This window comes from Balearica regulorum, chromosome 6 (genome assembly GCF_011004875.1).
Source record: "Balearica regulorum gibbericeps isolate bBalReg1 chromosome 6, bBalReg1.pri, whole genome shotgun sequence".
NCBI lineage: Eukaryota > Metazoa > Chordata > Aves > Gruiformes > Gruidae > Balearica > Balearica regulorum.
In genome coordinates this window covers 35,015,371-35,040,821 of record NC_046189.1, presented here as the reverse complement: position 1 = coordinate 35,040,821, position 25,451 = coordinate 35,015,371, and the positions used below count along the sequence as shown (strand labels likewise).

At 39.1% G+C, this 25,451-nt stretch overlaps 1 protein-coding gene across 7 annotated transcripts in view; it reads left to right on the top strand.

Annotated features, from left to right (window-relative positions):
• Window positions 1–25,451, top strand: part of NCKAP5 (NCK associated protein 5) — a 395,279-nt gene that overhangs the window by 178,581 nt on the left and 191,247 nt on the right. For all 7 annotated transcript variants that reach the window (XR_012836176.1, XM_075757174.1, XM_075757171.1 and 4 more), the window contains one exon: window positions 18,439–18,572. Coding sequence is in view for 6 of the 7 variants with exons in the window: in XM_075757174.1 (XP_075613289.1) it covers window positions 18,439–18,572 (134 nt within the window). In the remaining variant the exon portion in view is untranslated. The remainder of the gene's footprint in view (window positions 1–18,438; window positions 18,573–25,451) is intronic.

The following is a 25,451-nucleotide window of genomic DNA, read 5'->3' as shown; positions in this document are numbered from 1 at the left end:
TTTTGTGGCCAGTAGTTAAACTGTTAGTGCAGAATTTATAGTACTTACCAGCAACTGTAACTTTGATCTAAAAGGTCTGTTTGCAGTGTTAGTTCTGGGAACAGAGAAGAATCCATTAATTCATCTTCTTAAGCCTTTGTTCATATTTATTTTTTAAAAATAAACCTCTTTTCTAGTATTTTCAGATTTTGTTCTTAAATCTTGTAGGCCTGCTTGTAAGACCAAATAAAATCTCGTCTTACTGGTTTGAGTATGTTGATTCAAATCTGTTCTCCATATCGATTGCAACAATTCCAACCTTTTCCTGTTGTTTCCCTATTTGTGTCAGCTCTTCCAGGGGTTCTGTGGGGCGCATTACAGTCGCCCTCGTGGTGATTTGGGCTCATTACTGATTTCTTTTGTAGAGCGTAGCTAAGGCAAGGCAGAGAGGATAAGATGGTGCAGAAATACTGATTCCGCAAATTCGCTCAGTCTAATTAACCCAATCAGCATAGGTGAGCATTTTCACTGCTGGACAGGGAGTACGGTCTTTAATTTCTTCGTCGTCGTCGTCATCTAAAGGTGAACTTAAATATCGCTCCAGTGATATTTTTTTTTTGTGATATGTGGCACTAGGCCCTGCACAAACCAAGGGTGTTTTTTTGTCTGGTTCCAGAAGAATGAGCTTTTTTCCCCAAATGGGACAGAAAAGGTTATTGGGAGGGAGAGAAAGTTCCTGGATAAGGAAGGACAAAGTTTTTGTACCAAGAGTATTGCTCAGTTGTGCTGCTTCCATTAAATGCCCGTTTATTGAAATGAATGCAGTGCTCGCAGAACTTGTACCATGAAGTCAGTGCTGCCCCTTGGAACGAGTCAGCTCAAGCAGCGCTTTAGAGTAAAAACTCTTTACTGCAATAAGTATTGTTCAACGTCTAGCACAATGGAGCCCTGATCCATAACAGAAGCTCCACGGCACCGAGGCAGCATGATGAGGTACTGTTGTCTTGTCCAGTTCCCTTTGGGCAATGACCAAACGTGTACGCAGAAGGTGATCTGTCAGAAGTGAATAAACGAGATGGCAGAAACTGGGAAAAACTGTTGTGTTGGCCTATTTCCGAACACAGAGTGCTTTGCAGGTAGATGTGAAAACTAGTCGCAGCTCATCCGTGCAAGATTTGAACTTGTGAATATTCTTTGTGCCATTAAGCCCCATTTGCTTTGCTGTTTTTTTTCTCTTGGCAGAGCATAATCACTCCCCTCTCTGCAACTTCTGTTCAAGATTTAAAAGAAATACTAAAACGTAGTAAGGATATAATGTCTTCCTATACTAAACTTAGGCAGCTTTATATAGATTCATATAGCTTGAGCTAGCAACTGTGATTCTTCCTTTCCTTCCCTCCCTACTCCAATCTCATCAACTTTCGTTCAGTTTTTGCTTTGTCAGGAATTTGCTTTTACATACTTTCTGTTTGTTTTGGCTCTGTCCCCGTTGCATTGTGATAAGGCATCTTTTGATATTCTACGGGATCTTTCATAATGAAGATCTCATGACATAGTTTTCCAAGTCTGGAACTGGTGATCAGACTTGCTTGCATGTCCTGCGAGAGGAGACTGTCTAGACTGTGGGAATGACTGTGATGTTTGGATTGTGTTACTTCCATGCCGCTTGGCATCATGCACTCTGTAGTTACTCTGGAAACTAATGAAAGTACCAGGCCTGATACAGGACCTTACCTGGCTGTGAAGTGAATTTCCTTCATTCTCCAAACTGTACTGGTAAGTTGTGCTTTCTGCTCAGTACCCTGTTGTGTGATTTCAAATAACCAGGTGCTTAAAATCCCTCTTCAGTATATTCATTAAGGGTTGTATACTCTAACTTTGGTGTCCTACAAGGCCTGTTACTACCTTTGCCACCTAAATCCTTCATAATCTTGGAAAATATTTAATTTCTGATCTAAATTGCTTATTTGTAAAACAGGCTTTATCCTGACTCTTCCACTGTTGATCTGCTTGCCTGTGTAGGTAGTGAACTCTTGGGGGAAGAGGCAGGGTCTTACTGGGTGTCTAAATAGTGCTGGAGCCTGGGGTGCTGATGTGCCGTGAAGAATCACAGCCCCGCGACTTGAATACTGAGAGGGTATTTGGCTCAGTATGCACAGTCCACGTGACTGACATTTTGTAATTACATCTTTACGCTACGCATTTGTGATCAGCATCCATGGTGACACTGCTTATTTAGAAATTATTTCTGAGTGCTAGAGAAAAATTATTATCTCTTGGGAACATCCCGTTCCTGGTAGTATCTATTAACAAGTGCCCTGCAGCAGTGACTGGCAGAGTTTTCCATTTAAGAAACTTTTTCCATGGCCATCGTGACAGGAGCAGGTGAGAATTCCCAGGTTGTTGTTGGAAATCTCACATTACATATGATTTCCCTATGTCATTGATAATAAACCACCTCAGAAGGGAAAACTTGTGATGTTGGAGTTATCATAGGAAAATACATGTCTTAAATGAGAAGCTGAAAAATAATTTCATACCAAAACTAGACTTTGAGAGTTGTTGGCTGTGATAGTCTGAGGGCAGGTTTCCCGTGGTTGTATCTTCCATCAGTTGATAAGGGAAACCTGTTCACAAACTGAAATACGTAGGGGAGGCAAGTGGAAGTCGTGAGGGTGTGAAGAACATGTGCAATCAATCGAATGCATTTCAAAAGGAAGAACTTTAGAAGGAACATAAACAGGTTAGTAGAAATATCCTTGTGAACCCCCAGGAAACAAGAATATCAGAGTCTGGAAATGTGTTTAATCCAACAGAGACGAGAAGGAGAAACTTTTCTTAACTTTGTTCTTTTCATGTAGCTACTGCCTTACATCTAGACGTGCGGCAGGAGCAGGACCAGCGGTACGCAATGAGGTTCGTCCCCTACCCTGACAAGAGCTGAAGAGTTGAACTAAATGCTTGTGCACCCTGATTCCCACCAACCCAGCTCTGCTTGACTTGCCTTGCATGGTCAGTGCAGCTAGGGTGTTTCTTTTCAGCCCCGTTTGGACAAAGACTGTTCCAATTTCACCTGTGTTGAATTTGATACCAAACTTGATGTCTTGAGCAAGTGATAGGAAGTTGTTTGTTGTAGTAATATATTACAGCAGTCCACTAGCGAAGAGCAAATTTCCTGTTCTGCAGATGCACAGCAAAATTTCTTTCTTGCCAAAGCTTAAAAACTATATAATTACAAAGGGTTTGCTAACCTACTCTTCATACTCCTTGTACCCAGTGGACATACAAACGGGGATGGCTGTGATGCAGAAAGCCTCTAAAGCATTGCCGAGCTGTCCTGGTTTGAGGAGGTCACTCTCTTGCTTTTACAGAGCATCTGCCCCTGTGAAAGACAAGGGGACCGTGTGTGGAAGTGATGTGACACCTTGGTGTGCTGGCCAAAATGTACCAGAAATTTCGAATGACTCTCCTAACTCCTGTTCTAGTGCTTTACGCAGTAGAGAATGCACATGGAAAGTCCTGCATGTTAATTAGGTGATTACATGTTTTATTGTCCGGGAACAGAACTTCTGCTCAGCCTAATAGCTGCAACTACTTTGTCGGATTTCTTTCAACTAGTGCTGAAGGTGGAAGAGGCAGAAGAGAGGACAGCTGCACTCTTTGGTTGTAGTAGTTGGTATTCTCAGTAGAGAAAGAAACATCTTTTCTTTTTTCTCTTCAAGAAAATCAAACTAACACTTGTAATTGTCAACACTTGCTGTTGAAAAAAAAGAAAAAGGTTTTGGTCATGCCTTAAATGAGAGATATGTATGGGACTACGTGCAATTAATAATTGGAACAAACTATGGTTAGATACAATAAAAGATACATCCTATGTAAAAAGATAGACATGGAAGCGAACACCAGAGAACTAAGTGTCAGAGTTTTTATATCTGTTTTGATCTTCTGCTGTAGAAGTGTATCTAGCCTACCTGTACTATTAAGGAAAGGGGACTACGGGAGTGGAGCCTGGCTGGCGCTTAGAGTTGAGCTGAATTCAGTCTCTGGAAACCTGAACAGACATTCAAGTGAACCTATTACTGAAAAGTCATTCTGCAAAATGATATGAGGTGGAGACACAGTCTTTCAATTGCTCCAGTTTAACCAGTGAATGAATTAAAAACTTGTTATTTTATTTTTTCAAGTTCTCCCAGGTACCAGGCTTGCAAACTCAATCTGACCCCTGAAAGTCGAGCCAGTTCTTTTGCATGTGTGCGTCCTCAGCACTAATAAAGATTTTGCAGTGGCAGCTCTGTTAAAAATACCATTGAAGATGTGCCAGCCAACAAAAACCCCCACCTCATTTCCCTGTTGCCTATAGCAGTGCCTTCACTGCTAAAGGAGTGAATATAATGAAGAGGTACATCTTTCAGAAAACTAAAGCGATAGGGCTCTGTAATACATGCAAGGAACAGCTAAGTAAATAAGGTATCTTTTGTTGCAGTCATTTGCCGACCATAAATGGACTTTACAAGCGAACACAGAAAAATTGTAGTAAGGTCTGACATGTTCATGAGCAATACTGCAAAGAGCCTGGGAAAAAGAAATGCTGTGTGGAAAGGTAGCTAGCAGCAAAATGGTGATGCCAGAGGTGTTGAGTGTGTCAGCTGAGAAAGGCAAATAGAAGTGTTTGTGTGAAAACGTAAAATACTGGCATAGCCCAGATCCATGGGGGTCTGGCACCACAAGCCATTCTGAGCCACTTCTTGCAACTGGCATGGTTAAGTTCTACTTTCCCCATCCTCCCAATTTTTGTTTAGCCTTACATCTATTTCAGTTAACTTCTCGATATCCTGTTTATTAGCAGGAAACGCAAATACATTCCTGAGAAGTCCAGAAAGTGAAGAAGGCCTAACTCTCCCCAGCATCAGGGCAAGAAACACATGCTACTCCTAGCTTGTGAGTAAATCCCAGAGCTCCCTAGAGCAACAAAGTGGAGTTCTGCTGGCCAATCCTTTAAAGTCAAATAAAACTCTTAGAAGTGTGTTTTTTTCTAATGCTTATCCTACGTGTGTCCCGCTGCCTAATTCCTATCTCACGAATACAGATCCAAATGGGAAACGCTTGATTCAGCCACATGCCCATTTGTTCTGTGAGCATCCAGTCCTTTAGAAAAGAAACCATTTATATCATCTAAAGAACATGTTGGTCAGTGACAGAGGAGAAAACCCATTCTCTTTGCATGCAGGCACACAGGCATTGCAGATAAGGAAGAGTCATTTAGGACGTCACTGTCTCCCTGCTGGGGGTTACTGTCACCACAGCAGAGTGGGGGGATTATGGTTGTGCTCCGCAGCCTTCTCCATTGCACAGCCTGCCAGGTTACTTCAAAGCACATCTGGTGGTCGGTTCTGTTAAACCAGCTGCCTTTCCTGAGCATCAAGCAACGCTCTGCTGACTTGAAAGGCTGGTGACCTCCAGCTGGTGATCAGGAGTGATCAGACTGGGCAGTGACCTCTTCTACCATTACAGCTGGATCTAGCAGAAAGCACGTGGCTGCACCCTCCTTGTCACTGGTACTCTGGGACTGTGTCCCTTCATTGCCTACTTTGGAAAGCATGGGAATAAAAACTGCAGATACTGTAATGCTTCATGTGAATTCCATAGGTTAAAATCAATACCAGGTATAAACAGTGTAGCTTGAGTGACATGTCACCTTTCATTGTCTTTTTACCCGTTCCTTGTCTTCGATCCTTTCTACAGACTATACTTTATTTTTGGTGGGGCACTATCCCACTGCAGCAAGTCCTCTTGAATGGATAGGCACCATTGCTTCAGAAATCAAAATCCAGCATGACTACAAATTCACGGCTTAATTCTCCCCACTCTGTCTAGACTACAGCCATTTGCAAGTATGCCAAAAATACTGTTTTGTGGTAATGTTTACATAGTGGCTTATCAAAATATTGTTACCTGGTTAAAAGGAACTTGAATAAATCTTCTGAGTCAGAGCTGACCACAGGCTGCCATAGTTCATGGTATTATCTTTTATAGACACGCCAACAATGCAGACAAGATCCGGAAACTGTCTGCCTTTTAAAACCCCCTTTGAAAATCTTTTTTTAAATTTTGAAAGAGTATCAGCTGTGGGACCACACTGGTTTACAGAGCTCGAGGAATCTCTTCCCTCTTCAAGTCTGTGCCTAGGCTGGAATTCCATCCAAACTGACAGCAAATATCTAGTGCTTAACTACAAAACAAAACTATGCCATATCAAAATTTAAATGTAATCTCAGCAAGTGCAAATGTGGAAACAACCTTAAATTGTATGGCCTAGACCTCATCTCATGCACCTATACAGTATACAGTTGTTTTGAAAGCGTTGCTGTAGGTCACAAAAAGTCCAAAGAATGCGTAATGCACTTGAGAGAACTTCGGGCAAATCTTCTGGCCCTCACTACAAGTCAAAGTAAGTTCTAAAGTCTTAGAGATGCTGTTAAACAGCAGAGGGATGTTTAGGCAGGGGAGATCATGAAAGATGTCCTAATAATCTGCTCTTACCAAAAAGGGTAAAAGTGTACCCAGAGCAGGTTTCTTCAGTGGAATGCCATACTGTTAATGCGCCCTTCTCCTGTGCACGTAGCGTTAGGGTTTGTGGGTTTGAGTTGTGGGGTTTTTAAAGTTATTTTTGTTCCTTTGGGATGATTGATTTGCTGACCAACCCCTTTTATTAAAGATAAATTCCTGAGACTTCTCTTCTGATCCAAGGTGGAATTTCTGATAACTAAATATAGGCAACAGCCCATGGGATAAAGCATTTGAACCTGGATCCTTTTATAAATCACATGGGTTTATTTATTCCTAATCTCGGTGCTGTCGGTGGGAGTTCAGTCCCATGGCCCGTTTATTTAAATAAAACTGCTAGAGAATGACAGAGACACTTGTAGTCAGTCATCAGTAAAGCATCCAACTCTATGGATGTAGCTCTTCAAGTCTGTGACATCTTTAGATGTGTAAATGCAGGCTGTATCTGTGTTACTACTTAATGTTTTGGTGTGACATTTATTCAAAGATTTAGTTTTGTTCCAATGAAAAAAATAAAATTGCAAAACCTCAGTTGTATTTCTGTCAGCAGGAGCTTTTGTTTCGCCAGCCAACCTTACCTTCTGTGTTCCATATATTGCTCCGTTGATATCCCTTTAGGAAGTGGTCAAGAATTGCAGATCTGATTGATAGCAAATTGTAGGTGAATCAAACAATTGACACTTTGCTGGGCCAGGTGGGTTGGCTGTATTCTCATGCTAGTTGTTGTCTGCACAGACTTTTGTGCTGTTTTATAGTTCAAACACCATTATTATAAATTTTCTTGAATCAAACAAGTAGAAAACATAAACTGGCGCAGACTGGGGATTTTTGCTTGTTTGCAGCTGAATTAACAAAGGTTCATTGTAAACAAGTTACATCGGTTATAAAGCTTTGTTTCTAATAAGATTTTATATACCTGGTGTAAAAAACAAAACACACACCTTTATGCTTGGCTAGACATCTTAATACAATGCAAGTCACCTTACAAAAAAAAACCATGTAGCAAAGGGCTTGGAATTATAATTAGCCATTATAATCTAAGATGTTTCATGGGGAAAAAAAATTACATTATATTACTAATTAATTGCGCTTTCTCATTTTGGTATTGACAGAGGTTTTTTCTCACATTTCTGAATGCTAGGTATTCATATGAATTGTGTCTGTCTTAATATTGTTTCCAAGTTTTTATTTGATCTTGAAAAACATTTCATTATGTTTAATTTAGAGAAATGAGATTTCTTTAATTATTGTCTGTAGAAGCTATTAGAAGCTCAATTACATTTGCAAATTCATTTTTTAAAAGCATTATCATTTTAAGATTAATAATTAAAAAAAATACATTATCTGACTATGTGGGATTTTCAAGCTCACTAACAGTATTCTCTCTACCCCCTCCCCCTATAAGGAAATAATGTCTAAAATGGAAAAATTAATTATCCTAAGAACTGAAAATCAATACCAGTCTTTGAAATTGGGCTATCAATTGTGAATTTGAATGAACAGCAATTGTTTTATTAGGGAGACAGGATTATCAAAATATGTATTGCTTGCCTTCATTCAACATTGAAAGTACAATACAGAGATGACTAAGAAGTTGAGGGAGTGACGGCTACCAGGGATGCAGAAGTTTCACTGGCAGAAAGCACGCCTGCGCATAAATTGCTGTCCTGGATTGTGTATAATCAAGGTCTCGATAGGTGTGTCTCCAGAAAAGGTGCTAATCGAGGTCCACATAGCTGACTTGAGTTTATTGGTTTCTGGAAGTCTCTGAGTGGTTTGGTTTTTTTGTTTTTGTTTTTTTTTAAATTACTCCAATTTTGCGTGGCCTGTCATTGCGTGTTGCACAGGATTGAAGAGCTGTTGGGCAGTTAGAACTCTCTGCAGAGGGCTGGCCATGCACCATAGCTGTTGAAAGCCATGGGCAGACAGTGCTGCTAGCCATCCAGCTCTGTGCTAGAAAGGTTTTATGAATTATTTAGGGTTTTTTTTTCTGTAAAATAAATGTTGTCACAACTCCAACTATATATACAGTACTGCTCATATAATAGCCTGCCTAATTCAGATTAATTGTAGGCTTGCAATGATAAAGGAGCTTCAGCACAGCAGTTATTCTGTCATGCAGATGCAATTAAAACCATATCAGTGCTGTATAAATAATGCTAAATTAAGTTGCTGTCCTGCCACATGGTGGCAATTTTGAGCTAGTGCACAATGGAAGCTAGCATCTTATTTTATTCAGAAGGAGTAACTACACCAAGAAGGAGTTTCTAATTTACTTGAATTGCTGTGGAGCAGTGTGTCACCCACAAATATAAAGTGTGTAAACCACTGTCACTAAAATAGCACAAATAATAATAAAGGTTTCCTATCTTGGTATTCATCTCAGAGCCAAGAAAAGCTTGAAGTTTACATCTGGTAGTCATGGGATAGATGTGCTAGTCTGATACGAGGCCAAAGAGAGAGATGTAAAAGCATATTAAAATTTCACAGTGAAAAATAAATTAATTGCTTCAAATTATTTACTTTAACTGTTTTCAAGGCAGTTTTAGAAAATGCTAATACAAATTCTTTAGCGTCAATTAGATTGTCCTGGTTTTTTCAGGCAGCCTGTCATTTTGGGAGCAGAATCTTGTTCTAAAGAACCATCACTTTTTCTTACTCGAATGAAAAAGCTAGAAGATACCACCCTAAAATTAGGATACTGCCTTTTGTTCTATTTATATCTTGCTGTTGCAGAGCTTTAGTGGGAATAAGTTTAGGAAGAATGATTACATCATAAAATAATTGGGGAAAAAATTAGAAGCCTAATAGAAATCAAGGAAATTTCTTCTTTAGCCTCTGTAGTACAAATCTGTATCTGGGGAAAGGGTAATTAATTTTGATTACAAAACAGCCACACAACTTCGCCCTTAACTTTCTTTCTTTGAAGAGATGTAAAAATAAAGCTACCTCTCCCTCCCTGAACCCTCCAAGTGCTTAAGTTATTGCTGTTATACCTTAATGCTCCACTATGCTTTAAAAACACCTATAACTTCATCCCTGGGAAAGCTTTGAGTGTTTAAGGATATTTGTCAGTATTCCCAGTATAGCTGGAAACAGTAACGAGGGACAATGGCATATTAACTGCCACTGTTGGAAAGCTCTGGTTTCAATAGCTGGCTAATTTAATCAAGTCTTGTTACAGTAAAATGATTCAGTTGTAAGCAGCCTGTAAAAATTGTAATAAGCACAATAAGCAATGCACGTCTTTTTTCTACTCTTTGGGGTAGTGTTTTTTCATGTTGTCAAAGTCCACTACAAGGAACGTTGCAATGTGCTGCAAAATTGTTTGTCACTGCCTCGGTTTATTTTTGCAGAGAAGTATTGATTACAGAATGAGAAACATTTGGTTTAACAGCAATCGATGAGGAGCAAACAAAGGACACTCTGAAGTTTGACTCATTTTAATTTGAATGAAAATACAGTACCTGGTGCAATTGATGATGAAATAAAAAATTATATCTGCTCTCTCTTTTTGTAATCACATTTCTTTTCTGTCATCTGTGAGTGAAATAAGTTTAGACAGAGAGAGGACTGTAGTCTCCTGTGCGCCGGATTTGGGACCAGGTTGCACAAGGGGAGTTCGGAGGGAGAGCTCCTACCTTGCGTGACAGCCCTGGGCTTTGCAGGAGGGTGACAAGCAGGTCCATCTGCCTCTGGAGGTGACCACGCCAAAGAGATTTCACCCACCTTCTGTGTAAGACGGATGAGGGGGAACCACCTTGTACTCCCTGACCTATTTTTTTTTGCAGGACCCAAACACAAGCTCTCACAAAATACCTGTAACATAGAAACCACTTGTATTTGCCTTTAACCAACAGCTTGGGCTGTGGCCAGCTGGGGCTCAGGTGTACTGTGTGGCACCTGAACAAATACCATTTGATCACCATGCATTATGTTGGGGGAATTAAATATTCATTGCATCGGAAAAAATGAGTTACTTTTTAAAGTAACCAACTGGGAGACCAAGTTGCAAATTCCAGTTTCTATTTCAATTAATATTTCATAATTAATTCTTGAAAAATGGAACTGTTTCGTCATCCCTCTCTCATCCCTTATCCCAGGCTGTTCTATGGCTCCTGCCTGCAGCAGTCTTTCAAAACTGATGTACAAGGGTGATAAAGTAGTGGTTTTGAGTACTTTAAATATGCATTTATTTATTCATAACAGTATTGGGCATTGACTTGCTAGAAAAACTGATTTTAATGTGCTTCTAGTAGCTGCTATTTGTTTGCTTAATTCTGTCACCGTTGTTGTTGTCTACTTTTTTGTTGTTTTTGTTGTCTACTTTTGTGGCCAGTTGATTCTCTCTGTCTCATAGGATGTTGTATTATAGACCAGGCTGTGATTCTGTTAAATTATGACTTTTATGGCAAGGTATCAGATGCATAGCATCAGAAAATGCATTAAAAATAAACACATAAATACTCAGTTTAGGTTAGCAATGACTGAAGGGTACTTCAAACTGTAAACAAAAAATTTTGTATTCTTTTCTTCCCCTCATTTAAATTCATTGCAAAGTATCTGTTTGAAATCAATATTAATTACACAGAAATTGTGACCCTCTTTAGCAAATGCTTTAAAACAGTTGTTAAAAAATTAATGTGAAGGTTATTAGCCTGATTTTGAGCAACATTAAGCCTGTGTTAAATATTCTCATGTAGACTTTTTTTGACAAAATAGTGCTCCCATGTTAGCGTAATTAGTAGCACCATAGTAAAACCCTTCTTACGATGCACTGGGGAAGTAAAGAACAAATTCAAGAATATAGAAGAATCTTATTTCTATTAAAACAGTAGCCCTTTTCACTACTTATGAGGTAACCTTAAAGATGAGATTACATTTGTGCCCCTTTTAAGACATTTTTGATATTTGAACTAATCAGTCCAGTTTGCTTTTCATAAAAACACAAGCTGAACAGAAAAAGGAGGGACCAGTTCCTATGTAGGTGTTGGGCTGGCTCCCTTATGAATTGCAGCAGCCTGTATAGTATGCATGGCATGCGTATACCGAATCCCTTTAATTTTCCACTTGCAGTTACGTTTTTGTTTAACATACAGATAACATATTATTGATCAAAGGGGTAGTATGATTTTTATGTGAAAGATAAATTAAAAAGTTAAAAATAAAATACTCTGGTGTGGTGGGTTGGGCTTGGCTGGCTGCCAGGTGTCCACCCAGCCACTCTCTCACTCCCTCTCCTCAGCAGGACCAGGGGAGTAAGAAAGATGAAAAAGCTTTTGGGTCAAGATGAAGACAGGGAAATCACTTACCGTTTATCCTCACAGGCAAAAAACCCTTGGCTTTAATTAATTTTAATTAATTTAATTTAATTATTGCAAATTAAAATAGATTTGGATAATGGCAAAGACAAATGTAAAACAACAAAAGTGCAATTTGGGACGTTTGATTCCCTAGCTTCCCCCACTGAGCGGTGCAGGGGGATGAGGATGCAGGCTGAGGTCAGTCCATGACAGCCCCTCTCTGCTGGACCTTCCTCCTCACAAGTTTCCTCAGCCCCCAGCATGGGCTCTCCACAGGCTGCAGCCCTTCAGGAAATGTCCCCTGTGGTCCCTCCATGGGCTGCAGGGAAATACCCACCCCAGCGCTGGGATTGCTTCCTCCCTCTCCTCCTCCCCAGACCTGGGCACTCGCTGGGCTGTTTCTCACACTTTTTTCCTCACTCCTTGTCATTTCTGTGGTGTGTTGCCCTTCTTACATACATTTTCCCAGAGGTACCACCTACATCGCTGATGGGCTCAGCTATGCCCTGCAGTGGAGCTGGCTGGAACCGGCTGGAACCGGCTGAGACTGGCTGAGCCCCAGCCTCTCCTCACAGAGGAGCCTTCACAGCCTTCTGCTGCCAACATGCAGCCACAGACACACAGTCCATCTGATCCACTGACATTAAGAAAAAGTAAGATTATTTGGGTAGCACATTATGGAGGGGAGGGGAAAATGGTTTTAGGTGGAGAGGAAAGGAGGAATGAGCTGTCAACTAAGCATTTTTAACATGGAGAGTGCAAGATCATCAGCACTGAGGAGGGGAGAGAAGCAGGTCCTGCTGTTACCGGAAAGCGGCAAAATAATTCACTCTAAGACTTATTTTGAAGTTTTAGAAAGCAGGCATTCTTTATTGCAGGGCTGGGTGCACGGGGGATAACTCCACCTAATGTGCACACCCAAAAGACAAAACTAGCAAGTATTTCTACTATGTTAATATACATATTCAGTATATTTCCGAGTAGTGCTTATCACAGTCATGGATCTTCCAGGATCTCATTAGCATATGCTAATGTATTTCACACATGTTTGTTGGCACCTCCAGGTGGTCGTCGGGGGTCTTCAGACTCAGTCCTGTATCACATATAACTTATCCCTCAAGGCTGGTTTTGTGATCACCTTGTAACTTTCTTTTCTTTGCTCATCTATTTTTCCAAGGCCAAGCTGTTTAAAATGAGATTGTTCCAGAGCTTCTTATCTTACAACTAATTTTTTTCTAAGTTACAGTGGTTTCCCTTTTGTTTGGTTACATCTATTGAGCAATGGCTCTAATTGCTTGAATTGATCTTAATATTTCAGTATTCACAGGTATCACTACAAAAAGGGTGGGATTAGACTAGAGGGTTTTGGCATAATAAATCTGCTTGAGTTAGTCAAATGCTAGACCCTGGTGGAGAGAAGTCCCTCAGTACTTCTCTGAGAAGGTGTGGTGGTTTAACTTGGCTGGCCGCTAAAACCACCACATAGCCATTCGCTCACTCACCCCAGTGCAATGGGGGAGAGAATCAAAAAGAAAAAAAAAGGTAAAACTCTAGGGTTGACATAAAGGCAGTTTAATAGGACATGAAAGGAAGATGATAATAATAATAATAATAGAATATACAAAACAAGTGATGCACCACCCATCACTGGTGGAGTGGTGTGAGAAGCAGGAAAGGCCTTGACTCTGTGTAAGCACTGCTCAATGATGATGAAAACATCCCTGTGTGATCAACAGTGTTTTCAGCACAAATCCAAAACATAGCCCTGTACTAGCTACTATGAAGAAAATTAACTATCCCAGCCAAAACCAGCACAGAAGGTATTGTCATGGAGTTGGTCCTGTCATTCAAGAGATATCTGCTGATTTTATGTGCAATGTCCCTGACTTGGAAGGCTTGAGTGTCATCCATGTCTAAATTTAAAGTTGACAGTGAAATAGCCCAGAAAGGAAAAAGAGGTAAGAAGGCAGCCTTTCCGTACAAAACCTTAACGTGCTAGCTGTTTACTCTGCGTTCTAGGTGTCAACCTCTGGCTAGAAATTAAGGGCCCATTGTGTAGCTCCTGGCCCCGCAGCACCATGCACTGTCATCTGTCCTCTGTGGCTGCTGCTCGCCACATCCCCTTTCATGTTTTGTCACTTCTGCGTTTTCTGTTGGTGTCAGGGTCACTCAAGAGAGGAGACTTTTGCAGTTTGGTAGAACACGAAAGAACCAGATGCTGATGTTTGCAACACATCCCAAGTGAATTAAAGGAGACATAAATGGGTGAGCACCTCTTAGGAGACACTCGTCACATGGCTGCACTGGGTCAGTCTTTAGACCAAGACCATGGCTATTAACCAGTAACTCTGAAATAAGCGTTGTGTCTTGGTCTCTTCATGGAGTACAGAGGAGCGATTCAGATTTTTCTGTTCAATACATGCACTATTTTGAGCCTGGCTATAAATAGTTTTCATGCGTTTTGTTTTGATCATGAGTATCTCAAATTGGATTCCTTCTTTAACTTTGAGAAGACAAGTTAATGTGTGGTACATGTCCCTGACTGGATGAGAAATGAAACATTTTGACACGAACATTTCTACAGCTACACAAAAAAGAACTCGTTGAAGTGCAAACGCTGGCTCACGAGCATAATGAGCAGCTAGTGAAACTTGATTGCTGAAATGTTCATGAAAAAGTAATTGCAAACAGTATTTGTTCAAGTGTTAAAATATTCCAGTACTTGCATGAAAGTATTGGTGGAGTTTGCTAACCCTGTCTTTCACTCTAGTTTGTTCACATAAAATTTTTTTGCATATTTGGAAAGTTACCAGAAATTTGACAGAGTGATGTGATGAAAGTCAGGGTATCTGAAGAGGCTGAAAAAGGAAAGCAAGAGTGAAGTAAGGGTTATTCTTCTAAGAGGAGAAGGTTATAGCTGTGCTGCGGAAGGCAAGAAGAGGAAGCAAGGAAAAATAGTTTGAGCAGAACTTATGGAGAGAAGAAGCTGCAATTAAAGAGGAATTGGCAAGTGGAACACATAACTTCATTGGAAGATGGCAGTGATTTTCCTGGTGTTAAAACATGCTGATGCATTTCACATGGTACTTTCTTTTTTTATTTAACCTTTTCTTCACAGGGCATGGTAATTGTATCCCTTTCCAGTAAGCTTATAGTCACTATAAAACCTTGAACCATTTCTGGCTAGTTCATTTCCTTTCACACATCTTTATTTTGCCAGGAATAAAGTAGGGTTAGCACAGAGAAGCTTATAAAGGAGGTTATGACAGCACAAAATTTCTGGAGAATTCAGGAATATGTTATCTGCTTCCAGGAGACAAAAAAAAAAAAAAAAAAAAAAATCTGTGTTTAATCCTGGCCATTCTGTATGTTAGGCTCACTTCTCTCTTCTGACACTTCATTATGGCTTTTCTGGGTTTGAATAAAAATGTAGTTCTCATTTCTTGTAGATAAGATCACTACTGCTGGGACCTAGTTTCTGTGTGTAGTATACATGAGTGTTTTGTGTCCTGGAGACTGAAAACTTTCCAAGTGCGGGTGGTCTCTTACTCCTTCTCCCCCCATTTAGTGTTTGTGATCTGGCTGAAAGTAGATCTGCTTTCTGCAAGAAATGGCAGAAGTGCCTCAAGATTGCCAGTAAATTCTTGTGAAGAAGCACATGAATGAAGGCTGATGGTGTTACTGCTGTGCAGCCATCCTGTGGGCAGTCTGCCTGTTCAGACAGGAAGTTTTTGATAGCTGGGAAGAGAACCCAGAATTTTAGAGCCATAGGTTAGTGCTTTTGTTTCTGGTCTTGTAGCCTTGTGAGTTGTTTGTTGGTCATCTCATACTCTGAAAGAAGCATAAGTTTTGTACAGCAATAGTATGTGCTCATACAATATGATGTAATATATTCTGTGTCATTATGCTTGCCCATGAGGTGGCTGAATTGGAACTGGACATTTAACTCATTCTAGAAGTTCTGAATGTTTAGACATTTAATTCCTGTAACATTATTGTTCTTGTAATGTGAATTTGTTGTTGGTTTATGGGTACTTTTCTTAAGGTAACTCCCAGGTCCTTCCTTCTTCTTAAAAAAAAAATAATCTTGTGAATGTGCTGATCTTTTTATGTAGGATGATAATACAGACTTCCCCACATGAATAGCAGGAGTAAATGGTAGCAGCAGCATTCTCTGACCTACCAGCAAGAGGTGAATGAAACCTAGAAATAGCTTATGCAGCTCTTTGACCTGTAGGGGAAAGTTTGGATTTGTGAATCTCTGCTGTATATTCTGTGCTTTACTAGAAAATGTGGGTTTATGATTAGCAGCAGCATGGCCACGCATGTAGATACGGCGTGCTCATTCTGCAGGACAGTCGGTGGAACTGTGTGCACGCCGCAAAACATCCAGGCAGTGACTTGGAGGACAGGATATTCATCTGCTTTTTGAAGTTTTGTCTCTCCCCCGCATAGAGATCTTAGGATTGTACTTAATATAGAAAGAACGTTTATTTGAGGACCAGAGCATGGTCAGTGTAGCAGACACATCGAGGTAACTGCTGTATCAGGTTAAGATCATCATGGCAGTAATGGTGCTGAATGAGTGTTGAAGGCATGGTATCTCTGGTCTTCAGGCCATTATCATACTTAAGCTGTTACTGCGTAAGGTAGCTCAGGCACAGCCTGGTGCTTTGAGTCAACTTGGGCACTCAGGGGTTCATAGCAGTACCTGATTTTCCTCCAGTGTGGCTTATCTGATACTGTAGGGACAGTTACATGCTTGGTTTTAAGCCGAATTTATGTAGAGACCAGTATCTTCTGAAAGCTTGTCTTAAGCTCTGGGTGGTAACTATGTATTTCATTATGTCATTTTCCTTGCTACCCTCTGACTCTCTGGAAGCTCTAGATGTCTCTTTAGCAGCAGTGAAAGGCATCTGTAAGAGAAGATGCTAACAGTATTCAGCAAGGGCCTCTGGAACAGTATAATTTTGAAGCTGGCGTTGATGGCCTCTAAGCTGGAGAAATACTAACAACTGCTTTGAATATTTTTCCCGTATCGTTAGCCTGAGTTGTCCTTCGTGAGCCCTACTCTCTCTACAGCTGCTGTGTATCTTCTGCCTGGTGCTGAGCACTTTCTGCTCTTCTTAGCTTGGCAGAAACGAAGGATTACTGAGCACCTGGCTGAACTTGGTTATGTAACAGTAAGGACAGTAATTAGATACTTTAGTTAGAACAATGTATTTATTTTCTAGTAATTTGTTTCTTGTTTTGCAGTTTTCCATTTTCCAGATATTTCACATGACCAACTAGACAGAAGCCCCCTGTCCTCTGAGTAATTCCTCCTATTTTTTCACAAGCATATAGATATTTCATGTAATCCTTTGCAGCCTCCCTTTGTGGCATCTACTTATTTATCATTGTCTTTAAGATCCCTTTTCTCCTTGGTAATGTTAATATTTTTGGTCCCTTGGTTACTGCTATTGTAAATTATCATCCAGTAAGATTTATAGCTGTGACACTTGTACAAATATTCTGTCTTCCCCGTTTAATGGCTTAACACTAAGATACCTTTGTTATTTTCTAATGAAACTATATGTATAATTTCTAGATAAATTTTTGCAGATATGTAATGAAAATTTAGGTCAGCAATGGAACTACATCAGACTGACAGGCTACAAATCGCACTGCACCACAGGCACAGAGATTTTCCAAAGCATATACGTGGCGAACCCTCTGTAGCTTTACAATGACTTAGCTTTTTCTTATACAACTGACAGAGTATAATGTAGTACCCTGTAAATTACTTGGGGTTTTTTATTGATTTGTTATCTCTCTTAAATGCACAAGGAAAAATTTAATTTAATTTAATATCTGTGTGACTGGGTCACAAGGGAAAGGCTGTATATACATTTTTTAAATTCCAATAACATTTTTTGTAACTTTTCAGTTCATTCCCCTGCTCCTCCTAAATTATGTTTAGCTACTTTTAAATAGGGGTTTTAAATCATTACGTACCCTTTGACATGACATTTTATTTCTCTCATATTTGTTTGGTACTCAGTTTTTAAAAACATATTCTTTGTCATAGTATTTCAGTAAATAGATTCAAATAGACTCTGTCCTACTGATAGTGATCCTCCTCTCAGCCAAAACAAGAAAACCAGTGGCTGCAGAATCAGGTCCTTCTCTGCTCATGAGATTGAAACATTAAGTGATGGGTGACAAGTTGTCCTCTTGACTTGCTTCACTCTTACCATGTCTGCATTGAAGCAAGATAGATCACAGATCTCAAATAAAATTTTTTACATTTATATGAGTGGAGGTGCAGAAAAAGAGCTTTGAATGAGAGGGTGGGTGTTTAGTTTTAAAAATACTGACTTCAGTGAGTCTGAGCTGAGAAAGAGTAGCTCAGCGTGATGGGATATTCTGAAAGGCTTTACATCTCTAGTTTGTTATTCTATGTAACATTGCTGTACAAAAAATGATGGCACTGGATAGTTAGGGTAATTATTTTGATTGTTTGATGATTTTTCCCAAATTAAATCCTAGTTTTTTGCTAAAAGTATGTTTTATGTGTACAATTAATAAATAACTTTTTATGGTCTTTCAGCGTGAGAAGCTGATACATGAGTTGGAGGAAGAAAGACATTTAAGACTTGAAAGTGAAAAAAGATTACGGGAGGTGACACTGGAGTCGGAGCGTAGCAGAGCTCAGATGCGTGGACTGCAAGAACAGTTTTCCAGGTGTGTTGCATAAGTAAACTATGTTCAAAATATGTGAAGAACATACTTTGGTGCAAAAAGGTTGCTCAAACCTGTTGATAGCTTGAATGGATGGAATCTAAGGCAAAACCTGCTCTCCCTCTGAAATTCTGTGAACATGATGGGCTTTTGGCTAAATGATTCTTAGCATCCTGTAAAACTTAAAAGGCCTATACCATCATTCTATGTAGTGGTGAAAATGTTCATTTCTAGAGATTTTGCATTTGTTAGAATTCCCAATGAATTTCTAAGTACAGGTCTTCATGTCTCAAAATGTGCATGTCATTGATAAGTCAGTACTTGGTTGTTTGTTTCTGTTAACCAACAAGAATGGGTTTGATCAATCTGAATAAAGGAAAAAAAAAAAAAGTGTTGGCTTTTACCAGCTGGGTAATCATCCTGCTAGGACATACTTCCGATCTCTTCCTGCATTGACTGGACCAGAGCTTTGTGCTAGAACAGAGCTCCACTTACAAGGAAACATCTTAGAAGTGGGGTTTAAGACAAACCATGCATTCATATGACCACAGTAAGGATTTGAGTTATTTATTATTTTCATGATGCATGATGAGATCTTGTACATCAAATAGAATTTTTTATTGTTTTTGTCAAATGAACAGAAACAAAACAATCAAAACCAAAAGAGACAATCGAATTTCATGTTGTATATTTTCCATCAAGACTGAATATTAACTCATTCCCTTAGGGCCTTGAATCACTGAAAAGTTCCAAGTTCAGTTTAATATGGTGAAAACAAGCTGTGGGGTGGGTTTTTTCTTTGGTTATTTTTGTTGGAGTTTTTAGGGTTTTCTGTGTTGGGCATTTTTTGTGACTTTGTTGTCCTCAGTGTCTGCCATGCTGCTTCTCTGATCTGACATGGAGTTTCTAGGTGACGCTGCAAAAGCAATTAACAACAATTAAAAAAATGGTTCTGATCTGTTATTTTGGTTTTTGGAAAATTTCCATTAATGGTCTCTAGATTTTACAAAACTATCAAAGTGTTCAGATAAATTGAAATTCTTTCGCTAAAAATGCTAAGGATATTTCTTTTTTAGTTTTTTATTGTTGCTTTTATTCTACGATCTTTGTTTTCAATTTTTACTTATTCTGATGAGATTCCCTGAGTAATATACACAAAATATATCCATGCTATGAGTATTCTTTAAATATTTTGCTCTGTTATATGTTAATCTTTGTTTATGGAAGAATTTCCTGAGGTCCTGATTACAGCATGGTATTACTGTTACAATAACTAGGAGCCTTTGAAATAAACTTTGAAGATGATGCAGCCATGATTAAAAAAAAAAGGGGTGAGGGGAAGCCAGTCTCCACAGTAACGTGCCCAGTAACTGGGTAAAATTTTAACTGTTGCATATTCAGATCTTTTCAGCATAAACTTTCATTATTCCTGTGAAACTGCAACAGTCTGATTCAGTTCTACAGTGTTTCTGAAAAGAATAACTGTATTATTAGTTAGGATTCCCGAAGTCCACTCTTTTCAAATTAATCCATTCTTTTTCTTCCGTTACTATTTTCAGTCTGGCTTACTCTGAGCTATCAAGAAGCAGAGGGATGCAAGTTCTTTGGATTAAAGTTGTTTGTCTCTTTATTTTTGTACCTCTGATTTAGATAAAGGTGAATGCCATCTAAATCAGTATTATGTTCTTTGTAAGGCTGTACGCACATTAGCTATACTGTTTGAAGTCAAACTTAAATATCGCTTTTCATTAATGGCACCTGAGATTGGCCCTGTTATTACCAGTGATGAAAACTGCCATTGGCTTCATTGGCTATAATTTTATTTTAGTGTAGAACAGATGCTAGGAAGAGAATGCATCACTTAAATACTTCATTTGCTTTTAAAACATTATGTTTATTATGATGAATATTGGAGGCTATTTTTTCTTATGTTTAGTAGAATATTAAGATATTTGCTTACACAAACAGACTTTCTCTCTAAATGAGCATGTTTTTTCTTACCCTGCTTGAGCAAATAATGAAACTGACAACTGGATAATCTTGTGCTGCTTAGAGATTCTGTATTGTTTGAAGGATTTGAGACTTTTTTCTCAATTTGAGAACAATTAAATGGGACAAGACAGGTGGTGATGGGAGGAGATGTTAAAATCAAGCAAATTAGAAGTACTTTGGAAGAAGATGGCTAGAGAGTAATACTTTGGGTCCAAATGTTCTGGATTTCACATGCAGATAGACTGAAATAAGAACGTATATTATAGCATAAATCATTTAAATCTCTGTAATTCTTGAACTGAGTGGATTTACATAGACATTCCTACATATAGATGCAGTGCAGTAGGTTAAACTGTGATTTGGAAGAGGTTTCTTTGCATCTGAAAATATTTTCTTTGCATCTTTGAAAGAATGAAACATGATAGCTTGTGGAAAGCTGTAAGTTGACCTTTGTAATCAGGCGAGGAAAGCAGCCTATTGCTATCTGAAATTGTGTGAAAACTTTAATGTCATATAAGCATATAGTTTGAGATTGAAGAGTTCAGAAGGCAAGGGGTTTTTTTATTGATTGACGTTTCTGTTCTTACCAAGTAAGCAATATTCCAGTCTAGGACTCTGAAATAAATTGAAGTTCTCTTTCTTAACATCTGTATAAATCTGCCAGAGCTTTAAAGTGACACAGTGGTTAGTTTGATAAATATGTGATTGTTGCTGTAGAAGAAGAAAGAGCTTTTAAAACCAAATTTCTTTTCCAGAATTGTACTGTGTTGTATACATGTAGTTTTAAATTTTTTTCTAATTTTATTGGAAGTGAATATATTTAAGGTGTGGAAAGATCTTGCAGGAAAATAATTTAATGCTAAAGCTAGAGTTTTACACTGTAGTTGCATGCAGTTATTTTTGTGTTGCCTTAGTATAATCTCACCTTGAGGGGAAATCCTTGATATTTTCTTTCTCGAACCACTGAGATCTGTTGCCTTGCTGCAGCTGTTCTGTGAAATTCTATAAGGCCCTTTTTGGCATGATAATGTACAGATGAATGTTGCTCAAATGCATGAAGACTAACCCTGTAAGACAGTTCATGCAGTCTGACTTTTCCATTTTGATTGTTGGCAACTGTCATGTATGTACTGGCGGGTCACCGTTTTGGTTAGTATTATGCCTGCTGCCTCTTTATACAGTTCTGGATGAAATGAGGTTATTTCTTTTATTGTTTGTTTGTTTGTTTGTTTGTTCATTTTAGGGTTTTTTTGGGTTTTTTTGATTGCTCACAGTTTAACATTAGTTCCTTCCTGAACTTGCTACATCTTGGACATTAGAGAAGAAAATACATGGTCTCTCATGTACCTACTTGTTCTTGGCTTCAGCTGTGCTTTTCCTACTTTCAGCATCTTCCTACAACAGTAGGAACAGAAATGCAACAACTCTGCCCGAAGCAGTAGGTGTGATTTATAGTATCACTCTAAAAAGCACACTAATACACACAATATAAATTGATTACATTTCTCTGCTGTACATCAGTAAGTGATAGAAATTGTTGTCTGCTGAGAGCATACAGTACGTGTGACTCCAAACTGGAATTAAATGTTAAAGCAGTAAAAGAGGTAGCTTTATTTAAGTTATTTTGGTTACTATTTTGGTCTAAATGAAACAAGTTCAATAAAACACACTATTGTATATCTGTAAACAGTAATTGAAGAGGCTAGTATCAAATCTTAAAATTCCCTTTGGGTAAATTTCAAAAATTCTTTCAGTTAAGATGATGTTGTTTATAGGTATCAATGTCTGTGACTGGAAAGCTGCCTCAGGCTTTTAAGAATGGATGTTACTGAAAAAGTAGGAAATGGTCCATGTTTGATCTGTCAGGGTCCTGTGAATGGGATGAGTGCAGTTCTCATTAGATTGTATTTCAGCATTCCCCTCACATTAATACTGACCGTAGGGTTAAGCCTGTCACTTCTGGCAAGGGGAAAAATGACTACTGCAAATCTGATAACACTTCACATAAAAGGACTGTGTGGATGTTGGTTTAAGCACATCCTACTTGTTTTTCTCCAATTATTGTTAATTCCCCTTGTTCCATTCTGGCTTGTCAGCAGGTGAGTGGGAATGGTAACTGTTTTCCTAGCAGCTGTGATAAAGAGATTTTTTTCATTGCATCAGCATTTGATGTTGCATCATCACATTGTAATTTCTAATGCTATCACACCTGCTTGGTCTAGAGGTCACCACCTGCTTGCATTTCAGTGGCCTTACTGCCATGACAGGTAATCCACATACAACAGAGACCATCTGAAAAGTATACACCAGTAGGATGCCTCTGTAGGCCCTGTGATCAGTTTGTCTAATACCCATTGAATGCCAATTTAAACCATTAATAACCTTTGAATCTAGTTTCTGGGGATATTAAAATGCTCTCGTGGCAGCCATTGATGGTATTCCTTTGATTTTGTCATAGCAGAGATGAGTAAAATACTATGCGGGAAGTCACTCCTTGACTCAGAAGATTACAGAAGATGTCTACAGTTTTCCTCTTCTGTTTTCTGTAGTTCTGCAGTAATCTCTTATCATCCTCCCTGAGCGGCCTGTATGTAGGGTTTTTGGAGGAGGCAGAATGTCATAGAGTTTATATAAAAGGCTGACCTTGTTATCCTGACCTATGGTTTTAGCGACTGCCAGATTTTAATAGATGTGTCTGTGTGAAATGTTACAAAGAAAACTAGTGAATAAGTATATAGCACAACTTGCCGACTTGAAAGTGCTCCATGTCTGATGTGTATCATCTCACTTGTACACTTGCCGCCTCCTTTGCTGCTGAATATAAGATGTCCATCTTCACACATGTTCTGGTAGGTTGACCTTGGCTGGTTGCCAGGTGCCCACCCAGCCGCTCTCTCACTCCACCTCCTCAACAGGATTGGAGGAGAAAATAAGAAAAGAAATTACCAATTACCATCAAGGGGAGAGCAGACTCAACTTGAGGAACATTAATTTAATTTATTGCCAATTAAAAATAGTGTAGGATAGTGAGAAACAAAGACAAAACTAATAACACCTTCTCTCACCCCTCCCTTTTCCCAGGCCCAACTTCATTCCTTTGTTCCCGCCTCTTCTACCTCCTCCCCTTAGCAGGGTCAAGGGGGGAAAGCTGCTGCGATCAGTTCAAAATACTTTGTCTCTGCCACTCTTTCCTCCTCACACTTTTCCCCTGGTCCAGTGTGAGGTCCCTCCCACCAGAGTCTTCAAGTGCTGAGGGGCCTCTCCTGTGTATGGTGTCAGGGAGGTGGGATTGATGTCTGCTTCACAGGCACTAGTTCTGGGGCTGCCATTCTCAGTGTGCTGGGCAGAGTGCTTTCACTGGAGGACTGCTTAGCTCTGGCAGGACTTGCTGAGCCTCAGAACGTGGTGTGAATACTATTTTATTAGGGCGTTGACCTAATACTTAGGATATTGATCCTGTCATTTGATTATAATTGACAGAGTAAAAGAATGACGTTTCTTTTTGATTAACACTGATGGGGTGAGTATATTACTATTTTTATTTATGTGCATGTATGAAACTTAGGTACATATTTCATCTCTAATCCTTGCTCAGAAGTGTCGAGCACTGTTTTAAGTAAGATCAAGGAGCTTTTTGTGAATAGTTTTCATCTGGCAGAAAATAAAGGAATGGTTTTACTAAACCTGTGAACTTAAGCCCAAAGAGGAGGTTGCCCCAAGTTATGTATGGAGTTTGATCCTGCTCAATTCACAGGCTAGTTTGGATGAAACAGGATGATTTCCTGTTACTGAACACAAAGAAAAAAAGAATTTCATGATTTTTCATACCAGGCTTCATTTTTTCCACTCTTCTGTTGAGTATATGAATACGGTGGTTTTGAAGGTACATACACATGAGAAATGCCTTCAAAGAATATGTTACCTCACTTTCCTTAACTACAATTCTCATTCTGATGTTAGAAACGATCAGGTTGAAATAGGTATTTCATATAGAAATTGAGAAACAACAAAAGCAATGAGTAACTGCAGAGGACTGAAGACCCAGTGTAAGCTCAAAACACAGAAGTCATGCAAGGACCAGAAGTTATAGCAGACTATTTTGCATGACGTATATTGACTTACATAACACTTTTAGAGAGCAATGAATTGCTTTGCTTCAGGCATTATTAAAGATCACGTAGAGGTACATGCAGTTCCCGATCTTCTGTGGACTCTTCAGGCGCTGAAGCTACATTAAGAGCCAGCCCTGTTTCAGTACCCCAATGCACTAGTAAATCATGTGGTGGTGTTTCATGGCAGCTCTTAGTTGCTGAAAGCTGCTTTCAAGGGGTCCAGGGAAATAGGTAAATTTATGTTCCACAGACAAAAACATGGCTATCAGTGTGCTCAGACAATCCCGGGTTTGGTTTGTATTTATTTATATGCTGACAGTATGCATCATACTTGTGTTTCTGGAAGGTTGCATCTATTGCCTTTTACTGATTTATCAGAGCATGAAATGATACTCTGCTTCCTCTGTTCTAGCTAGCACTACAATTTAATAGGATATAGTGGTTTTTTCCTTTGCATAATGTAATAGATTAGCACCAAAGTAGTACTAGGTTGCAGTGTAATTCTTTGGTTTACCCTTTCTTTTAAAACATACAAGACAGAGCCTAACATAAAAACAATATATCAACATTTTCACACAATTTAACAGTAGGTTATCAATGCCCATATACAGGTCTACACACAACATATAATCCCCTCCACGCATTAATTTTTGTAATAGAAAGATGTTTTGAATATTTTCTGCCCTCCCATACCATGGTCCTGACCAAGCAGAACCTATCTATATTAGATAGTGTGTGGTATGTGTCCATCATCTCTCTTGTTATATGGCTGTTTCAT